The sequence below is a fragment of the Hippocampus zosterae genome, chromosome 7, assembly GCF_025434085.1.
Source record: "Hippocampus zosterae strain Florida chromosome 7, ASM2543408v3, whole genome shotgun sequence".
Taxonomy (NCBI): domain Eukaryota; kingdom Metazoa; phylum Chordata; class Actinopteri; order Syngnathiformes; family Syngnathidae; genus Hippocampus; species Hippocampus zosterae.
This window is the reverse complement of record NC_067457.1, coordinates 1,369,054-1,392,481: the sequence shown is the minus strand read 5'-3', so window position 1 is coordinate 1,392,481 and position 23,428 is coordinate 1,369,054. Positions and strand designations below refer to the sequence as shown.

Here is a 23,428-nt window from a genome sequence, read left to right as displayed (position 1 = left end):
GGAAGCTCCGGTTGCAGAAAGAGTTAAACCATTTTATTTTATAGTAGTAGAAACGAAAATTAGAAAGATATTTTGCTAGCCGGCGTCTCTTGTGAGCGGAAGTGCGTATCGCTACATCCGCTAGCTGTTCAAGTCAAGTCAAGTCAACAGTATTTATAGAGCACTTTCAAACAGCCATCGCTGCATACAAAGTGGTCCATCAAGTCGCTCCTGGGAAGGTTTGTATTATTGATAGAAAACCAGAGGCTGCTTCACATTTAAATTTTAATCTAGAAATGTGCTTTTTGTGTGCTTTGGCGGAGTTGGTGTTTGCGTTAGCCTACCTTACCTTAGCCGCACGGGCTAATCTAAAATATTTTTTCGGATTGGCTAGCCACTCGTCACCCGGATTAACAAATCGAAAGATATATTTGCTCATTAATTCGTTTGCAACCGTGTAGTTAGGGCGCTTGTTGTTCAAACGAGACTAAATTCGTTGTTAACTGTCGATACGAATCAATGAGTATGGTTATGCTATTGTTCCTTCAGAGCAAGTTTTAATGTTACTTCATGTTGGCTTCCATGCAGGGGAAGTCAAGATGTCAGGTGCAGGGGGAGGAAAGCGTCCCTCCGGTGGGGACAGCCCCCCCGGCCCACCTGAGAAGAAAAGCAAAAAGGAGGAGAAGACCACCACCACTCTCATTGAGCCCATTCGCATAGGAGGAGTCTCGTCTACGGTGAGCCCAACTACATCTGCAAATCTTCCCGAAGTTTAATTCAGCATGGTCAAGCCTCCCTTATTTGATGTGTAGGAGGAAATGGACATGAAAGTGATCCAGTTTAAGAATAAGAAGCTGAGTGAGCGCTTGGAGCAGCGGCAGGCGATGGAGGACGAGTTGCGAGAGAAAATAGAGAAGCTTGAAAAGAGGCAAGCGACTGATGACACCACACTGCTGATTGTAAACCGCTACTGGTCTGAGGTACGAGTACATGGAACAATTGTATGACCTTGTTCTCTTAAACGCAACGTAATTGCAGAAAACGTTTTTATTCCAGCTGGAAGAAAAGGTCCATATTCTGCGCAAATGCATCGAACCAGTGGCCCCAGTAGCATCAACACCAATTCCCCCACCTGCTCCACTTCCTGATCCTGTGCCCATGGAGACAGACGCTGTCAATATTGCGTCGCCAACCTGCGGTGTGCCTCCACCTCCACTCCCTGAGGCACAGAATGACCGAAAACAACCAGAGCATCAACAGCAAGATGAAGTCACGAAAGAAGGGCAACAAGAGACTCCTCAGCAGCCTCCACCCCCTGATAGATCGGAGCAGTTAACACCCACAGAGCCCCCGCGGCAACCAACCGCAGGTTAATTGCTCTTGTGTGCTTTTTCAATATTTCTAATCCAATCTTTTATATCATCATTTATTCTTATACGCAGAATCATTGCCGCCACTGCCTCCCCCCCTGAGCGTCAGCGCCAAAGGTTTCTTGGCCACGCTGGAGCACAGCAGCGAAGAGGAGGTCTCACTGCATCTCCAGCACCGCATGTTGTTCAGCAAGGATGCCATCGCCTGCCTCGTGTGTGTCTTTGACAGGCTGCACAGCTGCATTGACGACATGTGCAAACAGATCCAAGCGGCGGGTATGACAAATGTGTCCTGATGGTGGTGGCAAAATTTTGCCTCTTTTCAACATTGCAAACCTGACAGCGAGGGCGAAACACATTCTCCCTGGGAAGTTCACGGTCATATGTCAGGCCGCCCAACTCAGCCGTGGCCGTTCTTTCACTGCAGGGTGCGAGGATGAGAGCCTGGCCAGCGTGGGCTCTGTGAACCGCACTCTGCTGGACGAGAACCGCAGACTGCGAGACCAGGCCACTCTGCTGCAGGGCCGACATCACAAAACATCCATGGAGGTGAGATGCCTCGGACACGCTCGGTTCGCGCCCGCCTACGCGTGTCACAATTAAACGAGCCTTTTTACCCTCCCCCTGGCAGTACAACGAATGGGTGGACAAGGTGACCAGTGCGGAGACTAAGGTGTCGGAAATGGAAACCACTGTGGAGGACCTGCAGTGGGACATTGAGAAACTCCGAAACAGGGAACAAAAGCTCAACAAGCACTTGGCAGAGGCCATGGAGCAGGTGCAGTTTTATGATTTCCACTATGTGAATTTGGGAATTATCTGATAAAATTTTGGATACTAAAACAAACAAACAAAAATCCATTTTTAGGATTTAAAGCATTATAATAATAATAAGTCAGATTGTGCCCTGCCTCGAAGTCCCCTCGCCCTTAACAGCCAATGTTAGCTGTTATTGAAAACTTTTCAAAACCATCTCCTCCGTGTGTATTTTTTCCTCCCGTATCTCAAAATCATAAATCACGAGTTGGCGTGGGAGCAGTTGTTTGCCTGATTATGCCCTGCAACGTACCCCACCTCTCACCCACGGTCATGTGGGATCAACTTCAATCATTTTTCTGAAATCCTCGTGACAGGAAGGAAGAAATCCAAATAAACAAAACTTAGACCTTCCAAAACTTGCTCTTCCTTAACTGGTTGAATAAACGAGTTGGATCCTGTACGGGTCAAACGCTCTTCCACAGCCGGGGTGCGTTTCATCCATGGAGCACTTCAGTATTTTGGGGGCGTGGCAAAAGAGAAAAATGGATGGACTGCTAGTTCAAACTAGAAAGAGAAATCGCAAATCCAATCTGTAGCCTCCTCTTAATTTCTAAATGATGAATGACTTTTGTCCAATTGTTTGTGGTTTGCAGCTAAAATCTGGTTACAGCAGCACCGGCAGCTCTGGTGGGCTCGCTGGCGGACAAATCACATTAACCATTCAAAAGGTGAGCGCTTGAAAAAAATGACACGCACGCCCATTTTGGGCCTCTTCCATTCAAAACTTTTTTCTTTTTTTTTTTTTGGTGGGGGTCGGCTTCCTTCGCAGTTTGAGAGTCTTAACACGGAGCTGGAGCACAACCAGGAGTTGGCCAATAGCCGCATGGCAGATTTGGAGAAGCTGCAGGTGGAGCTGCAAGAGGCCGTGAGGGAGAGTGAGAAGCTCAAGGTGACGGCCACGTTTGAGAGCCGGCTTGCGCCGTTGCAGGCCGTGTGTGTTTGGGTCCTCGTACCGAAGGAGCTGCCACGGTTTGCGTGTTCTCGTAATACCCACGAGGGGGGAGCAATTAAGCTCTGCTGGAATGCGCCGTGCATTACATCCACTGGAGCGTCTCCCAGATAAACCGCAGCTCAAGTTTAGATTTCATTTAACTAAAGAAAAAGTGTCTGTTGGAACAGAGTGCGTTTGTGACCCGAATCCATCTTTATAGTCGATTCTTTTGACTTCTCTATGAATTTCAAACAAAGGGTAATTTTGTTCCAATTAAGTTCACATTAATGCTGTAAAAAGTTTTGAAATGATTTCTCTTGGTCTCGTTTATTTTGTGCATCACAAAAAAAAAAAGAAAATTGGCCATTGAACAGGGGTGTGTAGACTTTTGATATGTCCGCTGCATTTGGCGATTCCGAACGAGCGAGGCCCGCGCGCCTTCACCGCTGCCGCTTCTTCCTCCTTGTTCCAGATGGATTTGCGTAATATTCCGGAGGAGGTCGTGAAGGAGACGCTAGAGTACAAGTGTCTGCAGTCTCAGTTTTCGCTGCTCTACAACGAGTCCCTGGGAGTGAAAACCCAGCTGGACGAGGCTCGGGCCCTCCTGCTCACAGCCAAGAACGCCCACCTCAGACAGATTGAGCACATGGAGGTACACTTGAAATTAATTGCCTTTTCTTCGCCGCCGCCCTCGCTGGTCCGCGCCGTAATCGAGTCGTCCCGGCACCCCCGCAACATTGCTGACGCCGCTTGCGTGCGTGCGTCTGACCACGCAGAGCGACGAGCTGTCCCTGCAGAAGAAGCTGCGCACCGAAGTCATCCAGCTGGAGGACACGCTAGCCCAAGTGCGCAAAGAATACGAGATGTTGCGCATCGAGTTTGAGCAAAATCTTGCCGCCAACGAGCAAGCGGGTAGCGTATGCGCCACAGCGACAAAGTGTGCCACGGCAAAACACAGCCGTTATCCTGACATAATAGAGTGCTGACATTTTTGCCCCCCCCCCCCCCCCCATCCTCCCCAGGACCAATCAACAGGGAGATGCGACACTTAATCAGCAGCCTTCAGAACCACAACCTGCAGCTGAAAGGCGACGTGCAGCGCTTTAAGAGGAAGCTGCGCGAAACCCAGATCGAAATCAACAAGGTAGACGACTTGGGGTCGAGGCGGTCTGCTTTTCGACCGTTTGCCAAATCCCAGCTTTAATTTTTGACCGGGCCAAAGGCGGCGACGGAGGCTCTCAACTCATTTTTGTTTTGGCGGAAGCTGCGCTGCCTGAACAGCGACGCCGGCGTTCTCGTCCTGGAGGAGTCGAGCGGCGACGCCGTCGACGTGAAGAAAGACGAAGACGAGGACCAAGAACAGGAGGAGGAGGAGAGGAGGAAGGAGCTGGAGAGGCAGCGAGCCCGCGAAAGGGAGCGGGAGGCCGAGCGGGAACGCGAGCGGGAGCGCGAGCGCGAGAGGCAACGCAGCGACGAGCTCAAGAGGAAAGACTCGGACACCTTGAAGATGCTCCGAGTCGAGCTCAAGTACGTCCCCCGTTGCGACCCCCCCCCCCCCTCTTTTTCCAGTGCTTTTGTTGAGCCTTGTGTAACGCCTTCTGGCTTTGCCGCCCTCTAGGAAAGCTCAGGAGTCCCAGAAGGAGATGAAGCTCCTGTTGGACATGTACAAATCGGCTCCCAAGGAGCAGAGGGACAAAGTGCAGCTCATGGCGGCTGAACGGAAATCCAAAGCAGAGGTCTCGCTCTTTTTTTTTTCTCCTTTAAGTGTGACTCATTGCAAGTTGGGCTCAAATTAAAATCTCAAAAGTATTTCCCCGCATCAATCAGATTTCCAATTTTCAAATGTAGTTCCTCACATTTGCTTCACGATGTGCGAAACCGGATTTCTTTTCCTTTCCCCGCCGTATGGGCAAAATGTTCAATCCTGGTTTGAGTCATTCCAAGTGCAGATATCAATACTGAAAAAAAAACAAATTTAAACTTTATGCGCATAATTGCAAAGGGTAGTGCTCATCAACCACAAAGAAAAACACGAGTGACTTGTACAGGTTGTCGTTCTCCGCAGTTTGACGATAATTGTCTCGTCAGAAATATCCCCTTTGACTTGCGCGCCGACTTTGCACACGCGCCTTTCAGCCAACCTCTATGACGTCCACGTGCAGGTGGACGAGTTGCGGATACGAGTGCGCGAGCTGGAGGAGCGCGAGAAGAAGGAGAGCAAGAAGCTGGCTGACGAAGACGCCCTCAGGAAGATCCGAGTGGCCGAAGACACCATCGAGCATTTGCAGAAGAAGCTGGGCGCCACCAAGCAGGTATGTGCCGCTTCAAGACGCAGTGCGCGAGCCGAGTTGAACCTGAGCCAATCGGAAGAGCAGGAGTCGTAGAATGACCTCCGTGCCTCTGAATGCAGAAAAACAGCTTTTGGGGTGGGGAAGGCGGGGGGGTGTCTGTTTGGGTGTGCCTCTTTGGCGCAACTTGGTCCAAGTCTCTCACGTCAGGGGAATGACGCGACGCATGTCTGTCGTGAGATGTGCAATCGGCCAAATTGAGGTGGAGTGTCGCTTCAGCAATGTTGTCATTTGTTTAAACCTGAGCCAGCGGGACCGTGGACACGACCACGTTAACGCATGTCCTACTCTTGATATGAGAACCTTTGACCTTGGGTGTCTTGAATTTTTAACTGCGGCACTGGGGAACCTCCTCCCGCCCCCACTTAGGTCCTGAGAGGGCCACACGTACGAAATTCATGAAAAGATATGTTGCAATAAGAGAAGAAATATGAAACCAATCACTCCTCCCAACCTCAGCTTTGGGCTAATTCGCAAGAAATCTCACACTTTATGTATGCTGCAATTCGAGCTCTCAAATATTTTCAATGCAAAATGTTACCGTCGTTTTGGAAAAAGCATCTTTGAAATAAAATGTTCACAATTGCCTTTCGCGCTGCACTCGGTAGTTTTGTTGAGTTCCGTCTCCCGGGAGCGAAAATGTTTGAAGAACATGCTGCTCGAAACGGTTCGGTGCCGATCTGATGAGCTCAATGAGAAACGTGTGTGTTGAGGTAGCCCCCGCGGCACCTTCTGCTTGGAAGGTCCCGTCCATCTAACGCCGTCCAGATTCATGCCGATTTATCGAGCCTCGGGCCCCGTGTGAAGCACACTAACTCGGGATGTTTTAGATTTGCTCGGCGTAATGGCTTCCCGTCGGATTCCGCTTGTTCGAGACCAAAACATCTAATATAGAAGCCGCTCCAGTTGTCTTTCCAGGCTTGCCCGTGAGGAGCGTAAATCCCAAGGAATCAAACGCAGATTTTGTGCTCTGGGTCTAAGCGCACGGATACGAGGCCCGCTTCCTGGCGTCTCGTTCCGCTGCTCCTTTTATTGCTCTCGTCGGAAGCAGGCGTTGACCGAAACGATTTGGTTTCTCCGGAGGAGGAGGAAGCGCTGCTGAGCGAGATGGACGTGACGGGCCAGGCCTTCGAGGACATGCAGGAGCAGAACAGCCGGCTGTTGCAGCAACTGCGCGAGAAGGACGACGCCAACTTTAAGCTGATGAGCGAGCGCATCAAATCCAACCAGATCTACAAGCTGCTCAAGGAGGAGAAGGAGGAGCTGGCCGACCAGGTCCTCGCCTTCAAGACGCAGGTGAGAGCCCAAACTGTCAAAGCCCTTGAAAGTCTGTCAGGTTGGCCTCTCTCGTTCTCTTGGCGTGCTTGAAGATATTTTCTCGCCGAGGCCGCTATGACGACGCCATGAGTGAGCATGATTTTATTCATGCCGCACAAACCAAAAAAAAAGGTTAAAATTGCCTGTGGCACAATATCGTTTTGAATCGGCACACTTCCACCAAGACGCCACCAGGTGGAGCCAAAGCACTAGCTACACTTTGATTGCCTTGGCCCGCGTGCGAAAGCAGCAAGTGCGAGTTTTCCCGTCAACGACGAGTGTCCTTCATGTGGTCTTGCCGCCAGGTGGATGCTCAGCTGCTGGTGGTGCAGAAGCTGGAGGAAAAGGAGGGCGTCCTTCAGAGCGCGCTGGCCACGCTGGAGAAAGAGCTGTCGCTCAGGACTCAAGCCTTGGAGCTCAACAAGCGGAAGGTGAGGCCCCGCCCGCTTTGCCGCTTGGCACTCGGCGCTCACTAATGAGCATGCGCTTCCACTGCGGCCGGACGGAGCGAGCAACTTGGAAAAATTGCCGACACCGGTGCGTTTCACGGCGCCTGTCGGAAGCACGGCTTCTCATACAGTTGAGAGTCTCTTCTCAACTATTTGCAGAATGGCCCGATCGCATTCAAATTCATGTTCAACCAGAGTGGGCACGTCTCCTTCGAGTGCCTCCGATGAGCCGCAAATAAAATTCAGGCTTCTGTCCTGCACTTGGATTGAAATGAATTTCTGATGACGCGGGTCCTCTCCCTGCACGTAGAATGTTTGGAAAAAGTTGTTTGCGAAGGGCTGTTAGAGAGCGCCGTTGTTTTGTTTTGTTTACTGCTCCAGGCGGTGGAAGCTGCACAGCTGGCGGAGGACCAGAAGGTGCAGCTGGAGCACACGCAGGCAAAGCTGAAAGAGATCCAAGTCGCCGTGGCCGAGAACCGCACGGCCCGCGAGAGGGAGAGCAGCAATCTCAAGCGAGCGCAGGTCACTCTTGTTTTCTTTTTTTTTTCGTCAAAACACATCGCCTCACCTTGGAAAATAGCGTCTCACGCACACGATAGGTAACATGGCTTCATTTTCTTTGGACCACTCTGTTATTTCTGAATGGAGGACAAATCCCCGCCGTGCACTGAATTGAAATAAGTCTAACTGTTGCCTTTCCTCATGCGTCGTCCCAGGAGGACCTGTCCAGGCTGAGGCGGAAGCTGGAGAAACAGAAGAAGGTGGAGGTGTACTCTGACGCCGACGAGATCCTGCAGGAGGAAATCAACCAGTACAAGGTGCGAGAAATTTGATGAGGTTGGCTTGTTCGGAAAAAACAAATCCCCCAGCAACATCCGCATCTCTTCCTGTCGGGAAGGAAACGTAACCAAAAACGACGCCGACATGTCGGCTTCCCCGCGAATATCGCTTCAGGTTTTTCCGGAGCCCGGCGTTGCGTTGCGTCGGCACAGCGACGGAGCATATCTAGCGCGTGTGCTGTAAATGTTGGTTTGTGTGTTCAGGCCAAGCTGCGCTGCCCGTGCTGCAACACGCGCGACAAAGACACGGTGCTCACCAAATGTTTCCACGTTTTCTGCTACGATTGCCTGAAGATGCGCTACGACACGCGCCAGCGCAAATGCCCCAAGTGCAACTGCGCCTTCGGGGCCAACGACTTCCATCGCATCTACATCACCTAGAAATAAATAAATAAATTAAATAAACGGACATGAACGTTCCCGGCTTTTGTTTCCCTTGGGACGTTTCCTTAAAGCATGCATGTCCAAAGTCCGGCCCGGGGGCCAAATCCGGCCCGCCGTTGAATTTTATCCGGCCCTCGGCCCCTGTCATAAAATCAGTGCCGTCTGGCCCGCAGGTTGGGCGCAATGGAACACGTGTTGCATTGACTGAGGTCTCGTAGACCGGTGAGTGATGTTTCATAGAGTACTGCTTCCCTCTAGTGGCTAAATGAGTAATAGCATTCACTAAATGAGTAATAGCATTGAGACACTAGAGGGCATCACTCACGAGTTAACAAGACATCACTGCGTGTTTATATTGACTGATATGTCATATTTTCAAATGATCCTTGCAGTTGTGGATATGTGTATTGCTTGTTCATCTCCCCGTTATTCGAGTCAAAGGTTTTGTGACTATTGAAAAGTCATGGTGATACATTTTATGTTTTAAATCAATCAATTTGCACTCGGGACACTTCTGTTTAAGAAAAAGTCAAGTGAATAAGCAGTTTCATGTGATGTACCTGTTTCAAATGAATTGTTGAAATTAAAATAAAAATGGAAATGTGAAACAATAAGATAAGACTGGCTTACTAAAAATTGTTGAACAATATTGTTGTTCAATGTAAAGAATGTCAGCCAAGGTCGGCCCCCCCGACATTTTACCACATAAAATCTGGCCCCCTTCGTAAAAGGTTTGGACACCCCTGCCTTAAAGGCATCGGTGTCAGCTGCGCACCAAACCGAGAGTGACCGAGTGGAGTTTGTAGGTGAATGATAAACAGCTGTTCAAAGACTTGGCGTGCTCGTATGCGTCCGTCCGTGTCCAGCTGCTCTCGTTTCGCCTCCAACATCTGCTCGGAGGAATGCCCGACACATCTTGAAGCGGTTCTTGGCATTGGGGAAATGAAAGCGGCCGGCTTAACGCTCTTACTTTGCGCAGAGGAGGCCCGCTTGTGTGACGCACGCGCGTCTTTGTAATTTATAGCGGCCGACGCGCGGAATGCGTGACATCACCGCCGTGGATAATAAGCCTGCAGAAACGCCGGCCAGTTTGGCACGCAGTCAGCACATACGACACGCTTGACATCAGCTTGAGGAGCTCGGCGAGTGTGTGGGTGTGTTTCGTTTAAAAAAAAAAAAATGTGCGTGTTTGCGTTGTGAGGTGTGGAGATGTTTTTTGTTGTGCTTTTTGTATGCGTTTGTGTTGTCTCGTGTGCGTGTTTTGTGTCGCATGCAAACTTTCACAGCTATTTCGTTTGTCTGTTTCATGACCGTTTTTGCGCAAAACCGTGCCCATGGTTTTTGTTTTTTCCCATCTGTGTGGTTTGCGTGTGCGCTTCATGTGTGTCCGTGTTTGCTTTCTTTGTGTGACTGTCTTGCGTCATCTATTTTCCTGCGTCTGCTTTGAATGTGTTGTCTGCGTTGCGTGTGTTTTGTTTTCACGATTGGCTTTTCTGTGTGCTTTTCGTTTGTTCCTATTTTGTGTGTTTCTCTCCCGTTGCCATGGCGCCCCTCGCCGAGCTCGACACAACATCTGCAGCTTATAGTGGCTCGTTACAGTATGAAATCACCGCAGTGGAAAGTCAGCTCAAATGGGCGGCCGTTGCGCAGCTCCGGGTCGTCCTAAAGGTCGAGTAGAAAAACATCTGCGCGGGGACATTCTTCAGGCGTCACTCATGCGATGAGCCTCCTCTTTCCCTCCTCCCGCTCGTAAGGCCGACGTGAGCGTGAGTTGCGAGGTTGGCTCGCGTCTGTTTGACGTTAGAACTTGTGGGAAAAGCAGTTCACACCATGTTGTGTAGGAATACTTCCAGACTCCACAGAGAAGGTGGGGGGGAGGAAAAGAAAAAAAAAGTGTTATTTCAGCTTTTGGGAACAGTTACATCAACGCTCCAGAAGATTTTGTTAGAATGTCGGGAAAAAAAAAAAAAGGCTGTGAAACGGTCACACCCAGGAACAATTTTGAGTGTTCCATTAACCTGCTACGCCTGTTTTAGGAAATGTGGGAGAACACCAGAGTACCTGGAGAAAACCCGCACAGGGTCAACATGCAATTGTCTTACAGGGAGGCCGGAACCGAACCCTTGCGCCTCTGCGCCGTGAGGCCCAGCGGCCGACTGGCGAGTGCGGCGGCCACCCGGTGTATGCAGAGTTGCAGGGTTCAATTCTGGCTCTGGGTGGCCCTTGCACACCTCTTCAACGAATGAGTGAAATGTTGGCACATTGGTCGAGCGGGATGCCTTTTCGACAGCATGGTGGCCCTAAACAGCGTGGTTATCCAAACATTCTACAATGGTCATCTTTTTTTTTTAAAAAAAAAAGCCTTACTATACATAGTCGATTTGTCTGCTGAAAACGTCAAACTATACATGGTCAGTTCATGTTATTTCATGGGATACACAAAGGCAAAGAGCAAAACATACCATTGGAGCTAATAATCGTATTTCATGTTTAGTTTGTCCTTTAGGAGTGTTCACACAGTGGCCGCTGAATAAAGTGTTGCAGACCGTGAGACCCCCCCCCCCCACACACACACACACCCCCCCCCCACACACATCTTTCTTAATATACATGTAAACATGACTCCTTTACCTGTCAGACAATGGCCCAATGGTATACGAATGCGAACCCAACCTGGTCAACTCGTGTTCGAGACCCGCGTTCAGCCTTATGCAGAAAGTTTTATTCCACCCCTTCACATTCTCCTTCTTTCTTAATATACATGTAAAAGCGGATGGTGAAAGTGTCAGAAAATGGCGTAATGGTGTACGAATGGGAGTCCCGACTGGTGAACTCCGGTTCAAGTCCGGGTACTCGCTTACTCCTTTATAGATTTTTTTTTTTTTACCTTCCCGGAAGTGACGTCACCACCGGAAACCTATTTAAACGGCGACAGCGAGGCAATCGTTCTTTCTCACCATCGACAGCCTCCGCTCGGCCACCCGCTGCTCCTGCTCCGCAACGTTCCGGAAAACTCCAACAAGATGACTTTTTACTCTTTAATAGCCTCTCAACACACTCACGTTTCCTCACTTTGAATGGAAAGCAGCACGTTCAACGCAAATGTTTGCTCGAGCATTGCAATTAACGTCTCCTGCGACCTTGCAACAAACGCTTTTTTTCTCCAACTTCCTAGGAAAGCTATATTCGCCGAGAGGGTAAGTAGACAACTCATTTCCACAATTAAACAGAATGTGCATACTAATTGTGCCTTTTCTGTTCACAGGGACAAATCTTCAAATCGCGTCTAAAATGGGACACTTGCTGTGCGTTCCAATGTGCAATTTAAATTGTGAACCATTTGGAGCAAGCCCAACTAATTTGTCTCTTTTCTATCCACAGGCTTTGCATCTTCTACAGAATGGCCAAATCGACTGCAACAAGGTAAAACTGCCACTTTTGAATACATAGCAGACTAAATCCCGAATGCGTCTATTCTCATTTCTGTCTACGCAGGCTCACCTTGACAAAATGGCCGCCATCCTGGCTCGTTTGGGTCTTCCAAATATCAGGGTGCCCAGTCACACGCTTGGAAGGTTTGAATATTAAAGGGTCGAGGGCTAACGTTACCGTGTCTTTCAGGCCGCCGTGCTGTCGAAGAAGCGTCCAGCTCTGCTCTTCACAAGTGAAGCCAACTCTTTTATAGAGGTGCAAAGGTGCGAGTACTCGAAATTACAAAAGCACATAATTGAGCGCAGGTGTCAAACCCAGAAATTTGAAAAAAAGTTTGAGAGAGAGCTGGGTGAGCCGGCGCACCTGTGGCAAAAATGAAACGGTGGCGGGGCTCCTTTCTTGCCCTCTCGCACACTGAGACAAATGATCAGATTTGCTGTCCGGCTTTCAACGACCTTGCTGATGATCTGATCATTTGAATCAGGTGTTGCACCAGGGGGGAAATGGGCGGGAGCGTGACCCCAAGACATTTACTCAGCATTGCGTTTGTCCCGCTCTTATCCACCAGGTGGTGCTGAAGAACCAGATAACGCATTGTGAAGTCGAGTCGTCCTCAAGGTTTGGGCCTGTCGCAAAATTCCAATCCAAGTCCTGGAACTGTTGGTTGGAGGCGGCGCTGGTGCAGGCCCTCGGGGAAACGTGGCTTCACGATCCACCTGATGTCATGCATGCCGTCAGGTGACAGAAGCTACAAACAAAAAGCATAGCACATTGAATTTTCAAGCACGCTCACCTGCGTTTTCTTTCATTCTGCATGCAGTGCAGCTTCCAGTCAGACCCTCTGCCTGCTGGGCAAAGAGACAAATGCGACAAGCTTGTAGCAGGTCCTCACCGCTGCCTCCATTTTCAACGTTGCCGTTCAAAGGTACAAAAAGGAGTTGACGAGCCTCGTTTGTGACATTGGCAGGTTAGACCACCTTGGATGAGTCACTGGACCAGTAGCAGCTTGGCCTGTTGGTGCTGATCATGCTGGACCAAGTGTTGCGGCAAAAGATTCCAGTGAATTAATTGGTTGAAAAATGAAGAGCTTGTGCGGCAGCAGGTTCGGGTATAGTGGAACTGCATTTTGGTTGTCTACCTCGCTGGTAAGTTACATGCCGACAACATCTTTGTCTGCACAAGACATTGACTTGCGTGTAACTCACAAATGTCTTTCTTCTCAGGTCGGCGCACTTGTCCGACGTTCTTCTCACGAGCTGACCACTTGCCACCCAGCGACAAGCAGACTGCCATCCAACTTGCAACTTTTTCCTCTGCTTTGTGATTGTCTGTTCTGCAAAAGAAATAAAGCTTGAATACAAAGAACATTTTAACTCTCAACTTCATTCCTAAACACATTACAAAAATATAACTTCAAACATTTTTTCAAATTATTTTTAGAAAAATAATTTTTTTTTCAAAAATTTTTTTTGATTTTTTCTGGGAAATTTGAAGTGGGTGTGGCAAACCTGGAATGGCGGCTCATGATTGGCTGATGAATGTGGAAGTGGGTGGAGCATGGCAATAACATGCTGTGATTGGTGGAGACGAGGGCGTAGATATGCAAATTAGGTGCGCTCTGATTGGGTGCGTCTTTTGGGCGTGGATATGCAAATTTGTAGCAATCTTATTGGTCAGATACCATGAAGTGGGCGTGGTTATGCAAATCTGAGTGTTTTGATTTGCTATGCAAATTTATGCAAATGAATGCCTCATCGTGATTGGTGGATTCCAAATTGGGTGTGGTTTGGGCAAGCTTCACAGAAACTTTTCAAAGTCCCACTTGAGTTTTGAGGCGAGAGCTGCACTTCGGTCACACCAGACAGTCTTTTCACTGTTCCCGTCGGTTTCACATGACCCAAAAGCTCAATTCTTAGAGTTTTGAGTCATGGGGAGACTAACGGGACAGCAGTGTTACACTTGTGGCCATACAAGTGACTGATGTGCAACTCTCTCCTCAAGACTTGAGACTTTGAAAGGTCTTCCGCTGCAGTGACCACTCAGCATGAAAGGCTTTGAGTGAGTTGAGGATGGACTTAGTCATGGAAGGCAAAGACTCGAATTCTAGTTGAACTATTTATTATACAGAAAGGCAAACAGGACAATGTGAAGGCATTTTACCAGTCACTGTTTGTGTGGGCCAGTTCAAGTTGCGCACACACAAACACTGACGACAGGCCCGAGATGGGAGCAGCTTAAGTCTTTGCATGTGCTTGACCAGCTCATGTGTGATGACACACCAAGGGGGACACGAGCATGTCCGACTTCTCTCACTGAGACAAAAACTAAGTGCCGTGTACTCCACAATATGATCACACTCTTCTGGTCAAGTTTTTAAATGACATTGAAGTGGGCCAAGTTAGTCATATGTATGTAGATATATATATCTGCATACAGAGACACATCTTTAAACTAACTTGGTCCACCTCAAGGTTTAAAAATGTATTCCAGAAGTGCTTGATGATGCTCGGGTGGTATTTGTGGAGTTGACACTGTTGTGCAGTACACGAAGCACAAGTTTAAGTTGAGAGAGAGACAGACGGGCGGGCGCACTCACCTCCACCTTGTGGTGCAACGCGTCATCAGACATCAGCTCTTCAAGCACACCACACAGCTCAGTCCTCACACGTGTCCAAATGCAGGGTGGTGTCCCTTCCGCATGTCCTCCGAGTCTGGCGGCTGCGCCTTCGGCCCAGTAATCCGACTAACCTGGTCAGGCAGAAAAACAAAAGAAAAGTGGAAAGTCACACACTGGAGTCCATTAAAAAAATCGTTTCTTTTTAATTTTAGTCATTATTCGTAAAGTGGCAGAATTTTACTTTAAATCCGCCCATTTCCAAACGTGCCGGCACTCGCAATACATCTGTTTGAGCGATCTACTCACTGCTCTCTCCCACACCTAAAGTACAAAACAAGTGAACAAAGTCACGGGTGCATTTGTGTGAATAGTTTTGAAAAAATCTGCCCCCCCCCCGCCCCACCCCGATGTGAAGCCATCACACTCCCACTGCCGATCGCAGCTTTGGTGTGGAAAACATACAGAATAGTATTCTAGTCAAACGCGGTTCTCGATTGCTTTTTGATTACAGCTGAGGTCTACCTGTCGGCGGCGTGCTCGCTCACTGCCCTTTGCTGACGTTGTTTTTAACGATAACTTCCAGTGACTTAGTGAGTCACAACCACAACATTAGAGAAGCAACGTGTCGTACTAACGTTCCCCAAACGTCGACATCAATACATTCAGAGATAAACTGCGAAGTCAGTTTAAAATGTTAAAATTACTCACTGAGAAAAGGGCTTGTGGACGACGGAAACACTTGCTCATTGAACCGGATGTGGTATCGCTCTTGTGCTGGTACTTATTCTTCTTCTTGGTGAATTGGATGTCTATATATATCGCCCCCTACTGTCCGGGAAACCACAAAGGCGTTTGGCAAGCAATCTGAATCTAATTGACAGTGTTAGCCAAGCGTGCAAAAACACAAAAGCATACCTGTCGACTTGTACGTTTTCCCCGTATTTTATACGTTTTTTAAATCATTTCGAATCGTAATCATTTGTAAGGGCAGCTTTTCGCCGAGGTTGACACTAAATTAGGGTATATCTTGAACCAGAAATTTCAAGGGCAGCTGATCCACTGAGCTGGTCGAATTATCGAACTTCCGTCTACCCACATTTGATCAAAATAGTGGAGAGTAGATTTTATATATATATATATAATCTGCACGGTATGTTTTACGCATCCTTTCATCCTTGGTCTTTGCCTTTGTGTATCCCATGAAATAACGTTCAAAAATTACAGAATGATCGCAAACAATACTGAAGCTTGTGCTCTTGCATTGCTACGGATCTATCAAGGTGAATTAGCACCCTCTGGTGGATGAAAACCAAACCGCTTTACCAAGCAACAAATCACAAAACAAAGTGAAATGAAGCGAAATTCATGACACGATCAAACATTACATGCGAACTTCGTTCCCAGCTCAACCAGGCACAAAGGAATCGTTTACTGTTTAATGGTACTTACCGCCTTCAGTTTTGCCAGTTTTTACCCTCGAGTACCTTGCTTCTCTGTCCATCGGAATTGTGCGACAATTATTTTCCCCCACCCTTTAAAATAAAAGCCAAAGTGGCAAGTCAAAACATGAACCAAAAACAAACGTGATAGCACGGTTATTTCTAAAAACAAACATTAAAACGTCATTTGCAACCCTCCACTTGTGTAAATCAGAAGTTATCAGCGGAGCTTGACAAGGTCGAGCGCTCAGGGTCATACGAGGCATTTACAGTCCATCATACTCAACTCAACCAAAGTGGTCAGTTTTTCCCCCTCAGTTGGCTAAAATACTGCATAGTACTGGATTGTCGTCGTTTTTACGAGGTCTCGACTTACGTCGCGAGGTTCCAAACGGCGCACAATGAATGAATTGACATCGCCTCGATGGTCACGTGGCACCAGGACGTGCAGTGACCGTCGTATTAACTGTTTTTATTTCATTGTTTCATGTCTCCGATGTGCCCTTATTATAATTATGAACTGCAATTATTATTTCAATACTCGCTCCAGCACAAGTATAATGATTTGGGTTACGTGGACAACTCGGGAAGGGTGTTGCATCGTATCAGTAACCCGAGGACCCATCGAATGGAAAGTCATGTCGTAAATACATGCGACCATTAAAAAAAAAAAAAAGCTTCGGATGAAGGTCAATGCTTGGACCTGACTGCCGACTTTGAAACAGGCACGAATCAGTCGGGTGGTGTCGCGTACCTCCAGATGTTTGGCGCAGAGCAGCTATGGCTTGACTGCATTGTTATTGCAAATTTGCACGGCTGCGGGAGGCCCCACCCTACCCCCAGACGCTAATAACCCCAACGCTCTGCGTCAGGGACACTCACATCTTCCAAAGTGAGAAGGTCACATGATTGAGGCCTTCATTTCCTTGGAAGTCAATTTATGATTTTTTTTTTTCCTGACAGCAAAGGCGGTCCAAATGAAAAAGTCACGGTTTGCTCAGAACCTTGTTTTCGGGGCCGCTCTGCGCCGTCACATGAGTCAGCAAAAATAAAAACCCAAATTGTTGTCTTGTGGTAAGGGGAAATGTTTCTTTTGAGGAAAGCGCAACATCAAATAGTGTGCCTTCTTTTTGGGAGATGATCAGAAACTTAAAAACGTCCACCCACACCGATGCACCTAACTTGGCTGTTTTGGGGGTAAAGTGGGAGGAAGAGCAGTTTCAAACCCCGAACTTGACAAGGGTGAGGTGGACGCGCTAACCCCTCGTACACGCCGTCGCCCCCCCCCCCCTGTGGTGTGTCCTGTTATTCCAGGATGCTCCATAAGCTTATTATTGAAGTTTTCCCCAAAACAAAGCAACGCGTTGCTACATTGGATGTCATCAGGCTTCGTGTGCGCGCGCGCGCGTTGGCAGACAGCGCGATGACGTCGTCAGGCGTGGTAATAACAATGAGAACACGATTGAATCCAGACGACAAGGTCGTCTTTCTCCCTCTCTCTCTCTCTCTCTCCCACCGTGTGTAAAATATCTGAGAGAATCAAAAAAGTTACGAGTTGAAACATTTTGCGCGCGCGCGTGTCTACTTGCTGTTTTGTGTGCATGGACAGTGTGTGGGAAAAGTTGAGAAAAAAGTCCACTGGTGGAGTTTCCTGAGTGCAGTGGAGCAGTGTGGACTGGATAGGAAATGACTCATGGTGTGTGCGCGCGCGCTTGTGTGTGTGTGTGAGTGAGAGAGAAAGAGTGTTAGTGAGCGAGCGAGCGTGGGTGTGTGCTCCAGTGTGCAGCGTGTTAAAAACACGGAGCCCAGTGGTCCCGGTGAGTCACTCCGTGATGTTCGTTTTTCCATGCTGACGACCACCGCGAGCTCGTCGCTCTTCGCGTGAACTTTTTTTTCCCCAAGTTGTTTTTAAATTATTATTATTATTATTATTATTGTGGAAGGTGTGCGTGTCAAGCGCGCAGACGCACACCATCGAACGATGGACTACCACGCTTTATGCACCATTTGTGGATTTTTTGTGGCGTTGCTGAGCGCCCTCCCCGGCACGTGCGCACAGAAAAGTAAGTTGGGGTTTGTTTCATTGAGGCTTTTTTGTGTGTGTGTGTGTGTGTGTCCGTCAAGTGTGCGCGAAGCGGTTCTGTTACCGGCGTACGTAGTTGACCGGTTCCGCATTCCGACGGCCTGATTCCAGGCGCTGCATTCATCGACCCGCAAGTTTCAGACGAAAAGAACGAAAGCAAGGTTCAAAAAGTCGTCAAACAACGGTGACACAGAAACGAGTGCATATTATTCTCTAAGCAGGACAAACGTGTCTGTCTCTCAAACTAGACAAAAGTCTGATTTCAGACCGCCACTGAAGGCAACACCACATTTCGAGTTACTGTAATTCGTCTTTATGTCTAGTGTTGCCTTCGGTGACAGTCAGAATTTAGCCCTTTTCCTCACGTTGCTGAGGTGCCCGGCGATCCGTCTCGGGAGAGGGATGCTCTCGCTCTGATTTCGAGCTCACCCTGAAGGCAGCACACTTTATGTAACTGTCAGAGCATGTTTTCAGGGTCAGTCTAAAAATCCGCATTTTCCCCGATGACATCGCTGCACATCGATGGATGGCTGGCATTTCTGATGTCAGACTGACACTGAAGGCCACACTTAGTATCTGTCAGGTGGCCTTCAGGGTTAGGGGATAAACTAGCAACATGACGAGCATGTGACCAGTTGAGAAGTGCACATTTTCGCAGTTTCCCACAGAAACATGCACCTGTTGGTCTTTGGGGATTCATGCGAGGGGGGGGGGGGGGGGTCGGGAAACAGTCAAAGACGGAATAAGGCACAAGGCATCCAATAACCGCAACGTTTTGTTGCTTTCACATTAAGCTAGCAGGGGCATGTTGTTGTTTTCTGTTTAGTTTGAGAGAAAACTTCAGCTGGCCCCCACGGCATTAAAAAGCGCGAATCTTTTTTTTTTTACAAGTTAACAGGAAAAATCTTCAGTTGACCTTTGTTTTCGTTTAATTCCATATTGAGTTTTGGGTGTTGATTTTCAAACGCACTCGTTTCGGTATTAGTGTACAGAAGAAGAAAGAAAGACTGCGGTTTATTACATCACACTTATCGTGACTTTTGTTTTTGTGTCCCGTCCCTGATCAAATACGCCGTATGTAAAAGTAACACGAAAAAATTTTGGGAATCCCAGAGTATGATAAGCGCGCCCGTATCAAATTAATCCAACTTCCGAGCGTCAAGTATATTCTACATGTCATCGGTCCTTCAGCCAAGTGCTGTAAACCGACTTCATCCAAAGAGTTCGGCGCAGTTGTTTTGTTAAGCGTTGCCGTGGAATCCCGACGGAGGACAGCAGGCTGAGTTCATACGAAAACAGCGCTCGCCCTTCAGATCATTTCCTGATGCTTTCAAGCGCCGCCGTTGAGCGCGCGCGCGTGCGTGCGTGCGTGCGCGTCCGCCGCCACTGCAAACACCAAGCCGAGTCTCGCAGCGGCGAGAGGCCATCTCGGCACATCTGGATATCAGCTGTTGCTCCACCCCGCCCCCGCCCGTTATATGACAAAATGCAACATCCCCACACCCAAAACGACGAGACTCCCCAACGTCAGGAATGCGAAAGCCGGCGCCAGATTGCACATGAGCGGAGCGCTGAGAAAACTCCCCGAGCGAGCGAGAGTGCGCGCGCGCACGCAAACGTGCGCGTGACGCGACGGCGGGTGAGCGAGGACGTCGGCTGCCTGGCGACACGTTGCGGTGCGGATGTGGTTTGTCGGACACGGGGTCAGTTGACGGTCAACGCCGACGCCGCTTCCCGGTGACCTTGGGCATTCCCAGAGGTTCTTCCTCTGCTGGTGCCACTTTTGGTCGACGACTACGCATTCCAAGCTCACTCTGCTGCACTACGAGTGTCGCATTTGAGTTTTTTTTTGCGCGGGGTGGGGGGGTGTGGGGGGGGGGCAATTGCCCTTTCTCGCCTGTAGCCGGCACTATTTTCCAAGGTTGTGCACCATGGAAGACGGTTTTTCTTCTGTGTTCAAAAAACAAGACTAACTTTTTCCCATTACCACAAAAAAACAAAACACAGAACACCTTGCCAGCTTTCAAATGAGACCAGTTTTGAAAAATCAAATTGGCAAAATTTGGAATCGATTGGGTTTGAAATATCCTTCGGAACCATTTGGACTGGAGAGCGACTTGGTGATTTTGCTGGGCCGCTATCGCCACTTTAATTCTCCAAAAATTGGAACCGACATCGACAGACGAGGAGGACAACTTACGTACTGTGTAAATGTGAACTTGCAACACTCGCCTGACTGACTCGCGGGCCGCGTGGGGCCGGTCGGTTTCCACTCAGTGACGTCGGGGCGAATGGTTGTTCGTCTCAATATGTGCCCCGCGACCAGTTCGGGGTGTAGTCCGCCTTCAGTCCCAAGTCAGTGGAGTTCGGCTCCAACAACCGCCCCCCCCCCACCGGCGACTCTGTTCAGGATAAGCAGTGGTGAGAATGCATGGACGATATTACGTGCAGCGGCGTAATCCAAACAAGTCGAGTTGAAAGTAACAAAGTTGGGGGTGAGGGCTGAGAAGGGAGTGGGGGGGAGGGGCAGGGGGCACACATTGAACCACTCATCTGTCTGGCTGTCAGGCAAACAAATGAAGCCTTCCATTGTGTCCACAGTGGGCGGGCGGGCGGGCAGGCGGGAAGGAAGCTATTCCCTCAAGCGGCATCTTGTTTTCATCTGGGTGACGTTCTGTGGAAGACACACAAACAATCCCGAGGAAGCGCTTTGTACAAACACACGCACGCTCGCAAAGTTACCCGCTCGCTCGGCATCTCGTGCGTCAGCGGCGCCACTGCAAAGGCTTCCTCGCACACAGAGTCGCTCGCGGGGTTCTCGGGAACTCTTTTGAGGGGGGGGGGGGGGGGGGGGGGGGGGCGCTTCAAATGCATAAGAGTCGAGGCGCTTTTTTTTTTAGTGGGTGCCGAAGCCTCATGTGACATGAGTGGCATGCAACCCAACAAAACCGAGCTCGTCCACCCCACCGGTGCCTTGACTTGGCAAGCGGCTCCGTTTACGGGTTTCTGAAAAACGACAAGCCTTGGCGGGGGCAGTTTTTCGACCACTTTACAAGTACCTTGCGGCTTTTTGCGTCCGATTAGAACTCCATTTTGTTGAACGCGGTGGAAATTGGAAAGAAGAGGAGTGAAAAGGGGGCTCGGCCTCAACTGTTGCTTGAAATGGCAAGATGTCAAATTCTCTTCAATCCTGCTTTCTCGGCCGACAGGCGGCTTTCTAACAGTGTTTGGACATTATTTTAAGGTGTTGAAACCCCTCCAATTCCTCCCCCCATGGTGAAGGTAGAAAAGTAGACATGCGATAGCACCAAATGCAACGTTTTGACTCGCTCACCTCATTGCCGCGCCATGTTTTTGTGTTGTGGGAAATTGTTCCAAAGCAGGAAGTTGATGTGACGCTTTCCTGTGCGCAGCAAAGTGCGGCCTCTCGGAATTCTGGAATTCCGACCTGGACGCGTGTGTGCCGTGCGCATCCTGCAAGCAGTACCCCAAGACGCCGTCGTGCAACACATGTGAGGCATCACTTGAGCATCTTCCTTCGGGGCCACCTCTCACTTTTACGGCACTGCGTGGGACCAATAAAATGCAGACTTTTAGGATTGCTCGAAGCCATCTCGGCTACTAAATCAACAAACTGTTCTTAAAATAATGAAATGCAATTGAAATGAATTGACTTTGCGTTGCGCTAGCAATGTGAACCACCAAGTCAGAATTATTGGAAAATATAAATCGTACAATGAGTTGATCTTGGATTTGGTGAATTTCTGGGTAATTACCATCGTTTTCCAGCTTTGAAGTTGCAGTGGTTTTTCGGCCGCAGGCAAGCTGGTGGAGGAGACGTCGGACGTTTGGAAGCTGGCGGCCATCAGCAGCTTCTCGGTGCTGGCCGTGGTCCTGGTGGGCGCCGCGCTCATCATCGGGGTCATGGTGCATCGGCGCAAGTCGCACAAACTGCCTCTACGAGGTACAAGGTTGCTTTTTCTTGGGTGTTTCGCACCCTTTCGCTAGAGTGAACCTTGACCTGACTCCCTTTTTTTCTCTACAGAACCAATTGAAGAAACCGCAGGGCCACTTTATCAAGCTTAAACATTTCAGTGAGTGAAAAAAAAATAAAAAGTAAAAAATGTTGCCCACCCCGTGACGCATGCACGCACGCGTGCGCTAACTGAATGGTCGCCATTTTGTCATCGGCAGCCTCGTCTTCCTCTGGAAACAAAACCATGTGACCGACAGAAGCAAGCAGTGACCGCCCCTTCCCCCTTCCGCCCCCACCGAGGCCTGACCTGACCTAAGGACCTTCCGGACCGCCTACTGTGTGCTCTGACTGACTGAGCGACCGCAGGCTTTCCCCTGACAACAAATACTTTTTTTTTTTTTAAGGACCCTTAATTAACTGCATAAACGGCGACATCACGCTTTTGAGCGATGCTCCCCCACCCCCGAAAGAATAGAATGAACACTTGGACCCTCACAAGTGGGCTGTTATGTTACGTAACAGAATGAATGTAAGTTTGAAGAGGTCAAAGGTCGGGCTTCACACTGTCGGGGTCTGTTTGAATGTAGCTAACGTTTAGGTGAAGCGTCCTCTCGCTCTAGTCAATCGTGCACTGTTACTGCGGCGCCCGCCAACGCCGACCGAACCCCCCCCCCCCACACCCACCCACACTACTTTTACACTAGTTTTTCCGTCTGTCTCAACTCCAATCAAATCAAATTGTGAGTCTATCGGCGGAGGCAAGCTATCGCCAACGACACTTCATGTGGAAATACTAACGACTTTTTGTTTGTTTGTTTTCCTTCCGTCTCAAGGACTATTTGGGCCACACTGACTGGAAAGCGGGAATGGTTTGTCAACAAAGTGTGAAAAAAGGCTCCCACTCAGCTGTTCTTGTAGGCTTTTTTTTTTTTAACGTACAGGTTATTGGTTGGCCCAGATAGTCCTTAGTTGAAAGCCGTCGAATCTTTTTTCCTCTGCCACTAAAAGGTGCGCAAAATTGTGGGATTGCGGGACTGAAGCTAGAAAAAAGTCGACACACCCAATGTTCCTATGTGAGGTGTTTTCCTCGTTGCTTTTCACGATCATTTTTTTGTGTCCCCGACAGAGATTAAATATATTTTAGGGAGTGTATGGTTAGCATTTAACGTAATTTTTTTTGTGTGTGTAAATTACAAGCACATTTTCTTAAGATTTTTGGATTTGTCAAAAGTTCTACCAGGCCAGCTGTGATTTGAACTAACATCCTAATGAGTTCAATGCCCCCCCCCCCCCCCCCCACGAATCGATATCAATGTTGTATACATGCACTGGCTTCTTTTGACCCGATTGCAGTCGCCTGAATAGCTTTTGAGAACCAAAATGTATTTTCACAATAAAACGTTGAACTTGATGACGCTCGCCTCGACTTGGAATCGAAAACGAGA

The 23,428-nt window shown here is 48.8% G+C and overlaps 2 protein-coding genes and 1 long non-coding RNA gene across 7 annotated transcripts; 2 read left to right on the top strand and 1 right to left on the bottom strand.

Annotated features, from left to right (window-relative positions):
- The first annotated feature begins 101 nt into the window (after positions 1–101).
- Positions 102–8,515, top strand: LOC127604369 (E3 ubiquitin-protein ligase BRE1B-like). 3 transcript variants are annotated; one of them, XR_007963300.1, is made up of 20 exons: positions 102–218; positions 568–716; positions 792–959; positions 1,036–1,348; positions 1,422–1,625; positions 1,777–1,898; positions 1,981–2,127; positions 2,762–2,836; positions 2,938–3,057; positions 3,572–3,751; positions 3,876–4,011; positions 4,122–4,243; positions 4,364–4,626; positions 4,718–4,835; positions 5,262–5,411; positions 6,531–6,743; positions 7,070–7,195; positions 7,595–7,812; positions 7,930–8,031; positions 8,257–8,432. XR_007963300.1 is itself a non-coding variant. In XM_052071361.1 (20 exons), the coding sequence occupies exons 2-20, from the start codon at positions 579–581 to the stop codon at positions 8,431–8,433; spliced, it is 3,012 nt and encodes a 1,003-aa protein (XP_051927321.1). In that variant the 5' UTR covers positions 102–218; positions 568–578; the 3' UTR covers positions 8,434–8,515. The 3 variants fall into 3 exon arrangements, 2 of the variants coding, with proteins under 2 accessions (XP_051927321.1, XP_051927320.1); XM_052071361.1 differs by having other exon boundaries at positions 6,534–6,743; positions 7,595–7,735; positions 8,257–8,515; XM_052071360.1 differs by having other exon boundaries at positions 7,595–7,735; positions 8,257–8,514.
- A 2,945-nt stretch (positions 8,516–11,460) lies between these two features.
- Positions 11,461–15,418, bottom strand: LOC127604398 (uncharacterized). 2 transcript variants are annotated; one of them, XR_007963303.1, is made up of 3 exons: positions 15,194–15,418; positions 14,534–14,616; positions 11,461–13,201 (listed from the first exon to the last, which is right to left on the bottom strand). It is a non-coding gene; the product is annotated as an uncharacterized LOC127604398 (long non-coding RNA). The 2 variants fall into 2 exon arrangements; XR_007963304.1 differs by lacking the exon at positions 15,194–15,418 and adding an exon at positions 14,727–14,812.
- Positions 15,419–17,598: 2,180 nt separating this feature from the next.
- Positions 17,599–22,928, top strand: LOC127604395 (tumor necrosis factor receptor superfamily member 12A). 2 transcript variants are annotated; one of them, XM_052071401.1, is made up of 5 exons: positions 17,599–17,987; positions 21,421–21,519; positions 21,828–21,971; positions 22,053–22,101; positions 22,199–22,928. In XM_052071401.1, the coding sequence occupies exons 1-4, from the start codon at positions 17,906–17,908 to the stop codon at positions 22,091–22,093; spliced, it is 366 nt and encodes a 121-aa protein (XP_051927361.1). In that variant the 5' UTR covers positions 17,599–17,905; the 3' UTR covers positions 22,094–22,101; positions 22,199–22,928. The 2 variants fall into 2 exon arrangements, with proteins under 2 accessions (XP_051927361.1, XP_051927360.1); XM_052071400.1 differs by having other exon boundaries at positions 17,624–17,987; positions 22,202–22,928.
- Positions 22,929–23,428: the final 500 nt, after the last annotated feature.

What these genes read in the sequence shown, in the direction of transcription:
- LOC127604369 (XM_052071360.1), top strand. Translation starts at nt 579, where the DNA reads ATGTCAGGTGCAGGGGGAGGAAAGCGTCCCTCCGGTGGGGACAGCCCC. An exon ending in TGGCAGAGGCCATGGAGCAG is followed by an intron (nt 2,128 to 2,761) that starts GTGCAGTTTTAT and finishes TGTGGTTTGCAG; the next exon opens with CTAAAATCTGGTTACAGCAG. An exon ending in TCACATTAACCATTCAAAAG is followed by an intron (nt 2,837 to 2,937) that starts GTGAGCGCTTGA and finishes CTTCCTTCGCAG; the next exon opens with TTTGAGAGTCTTAACACGGA.
- LOC127604395 (XM_052071401.1), top strand. Translation starts at nt 17,906, where the DNA reads ATGGACTACCACGCTTTATGCACCATTTGTGGATTTTTTGTGGCGTTG. An exon ending in CGGCACGTGCGCACAGAAAA is followed by an intron (nt 17,988 to 21,420) that starts GTAAGTTGGGGT and finishes TCCTGTGCGCAG; the next exon opens with CAAAGTGCGGCCTCTCGGAA. An exon ending in GACGCCGTCGTGCAACACAT is followed by an intron (nt 21,520 to 21,827) that starts GTGAGGCATCAC and finishes TTTCGGCCGCAG; the next exon opens with GCAAGCTGGTGGAGGAGACG.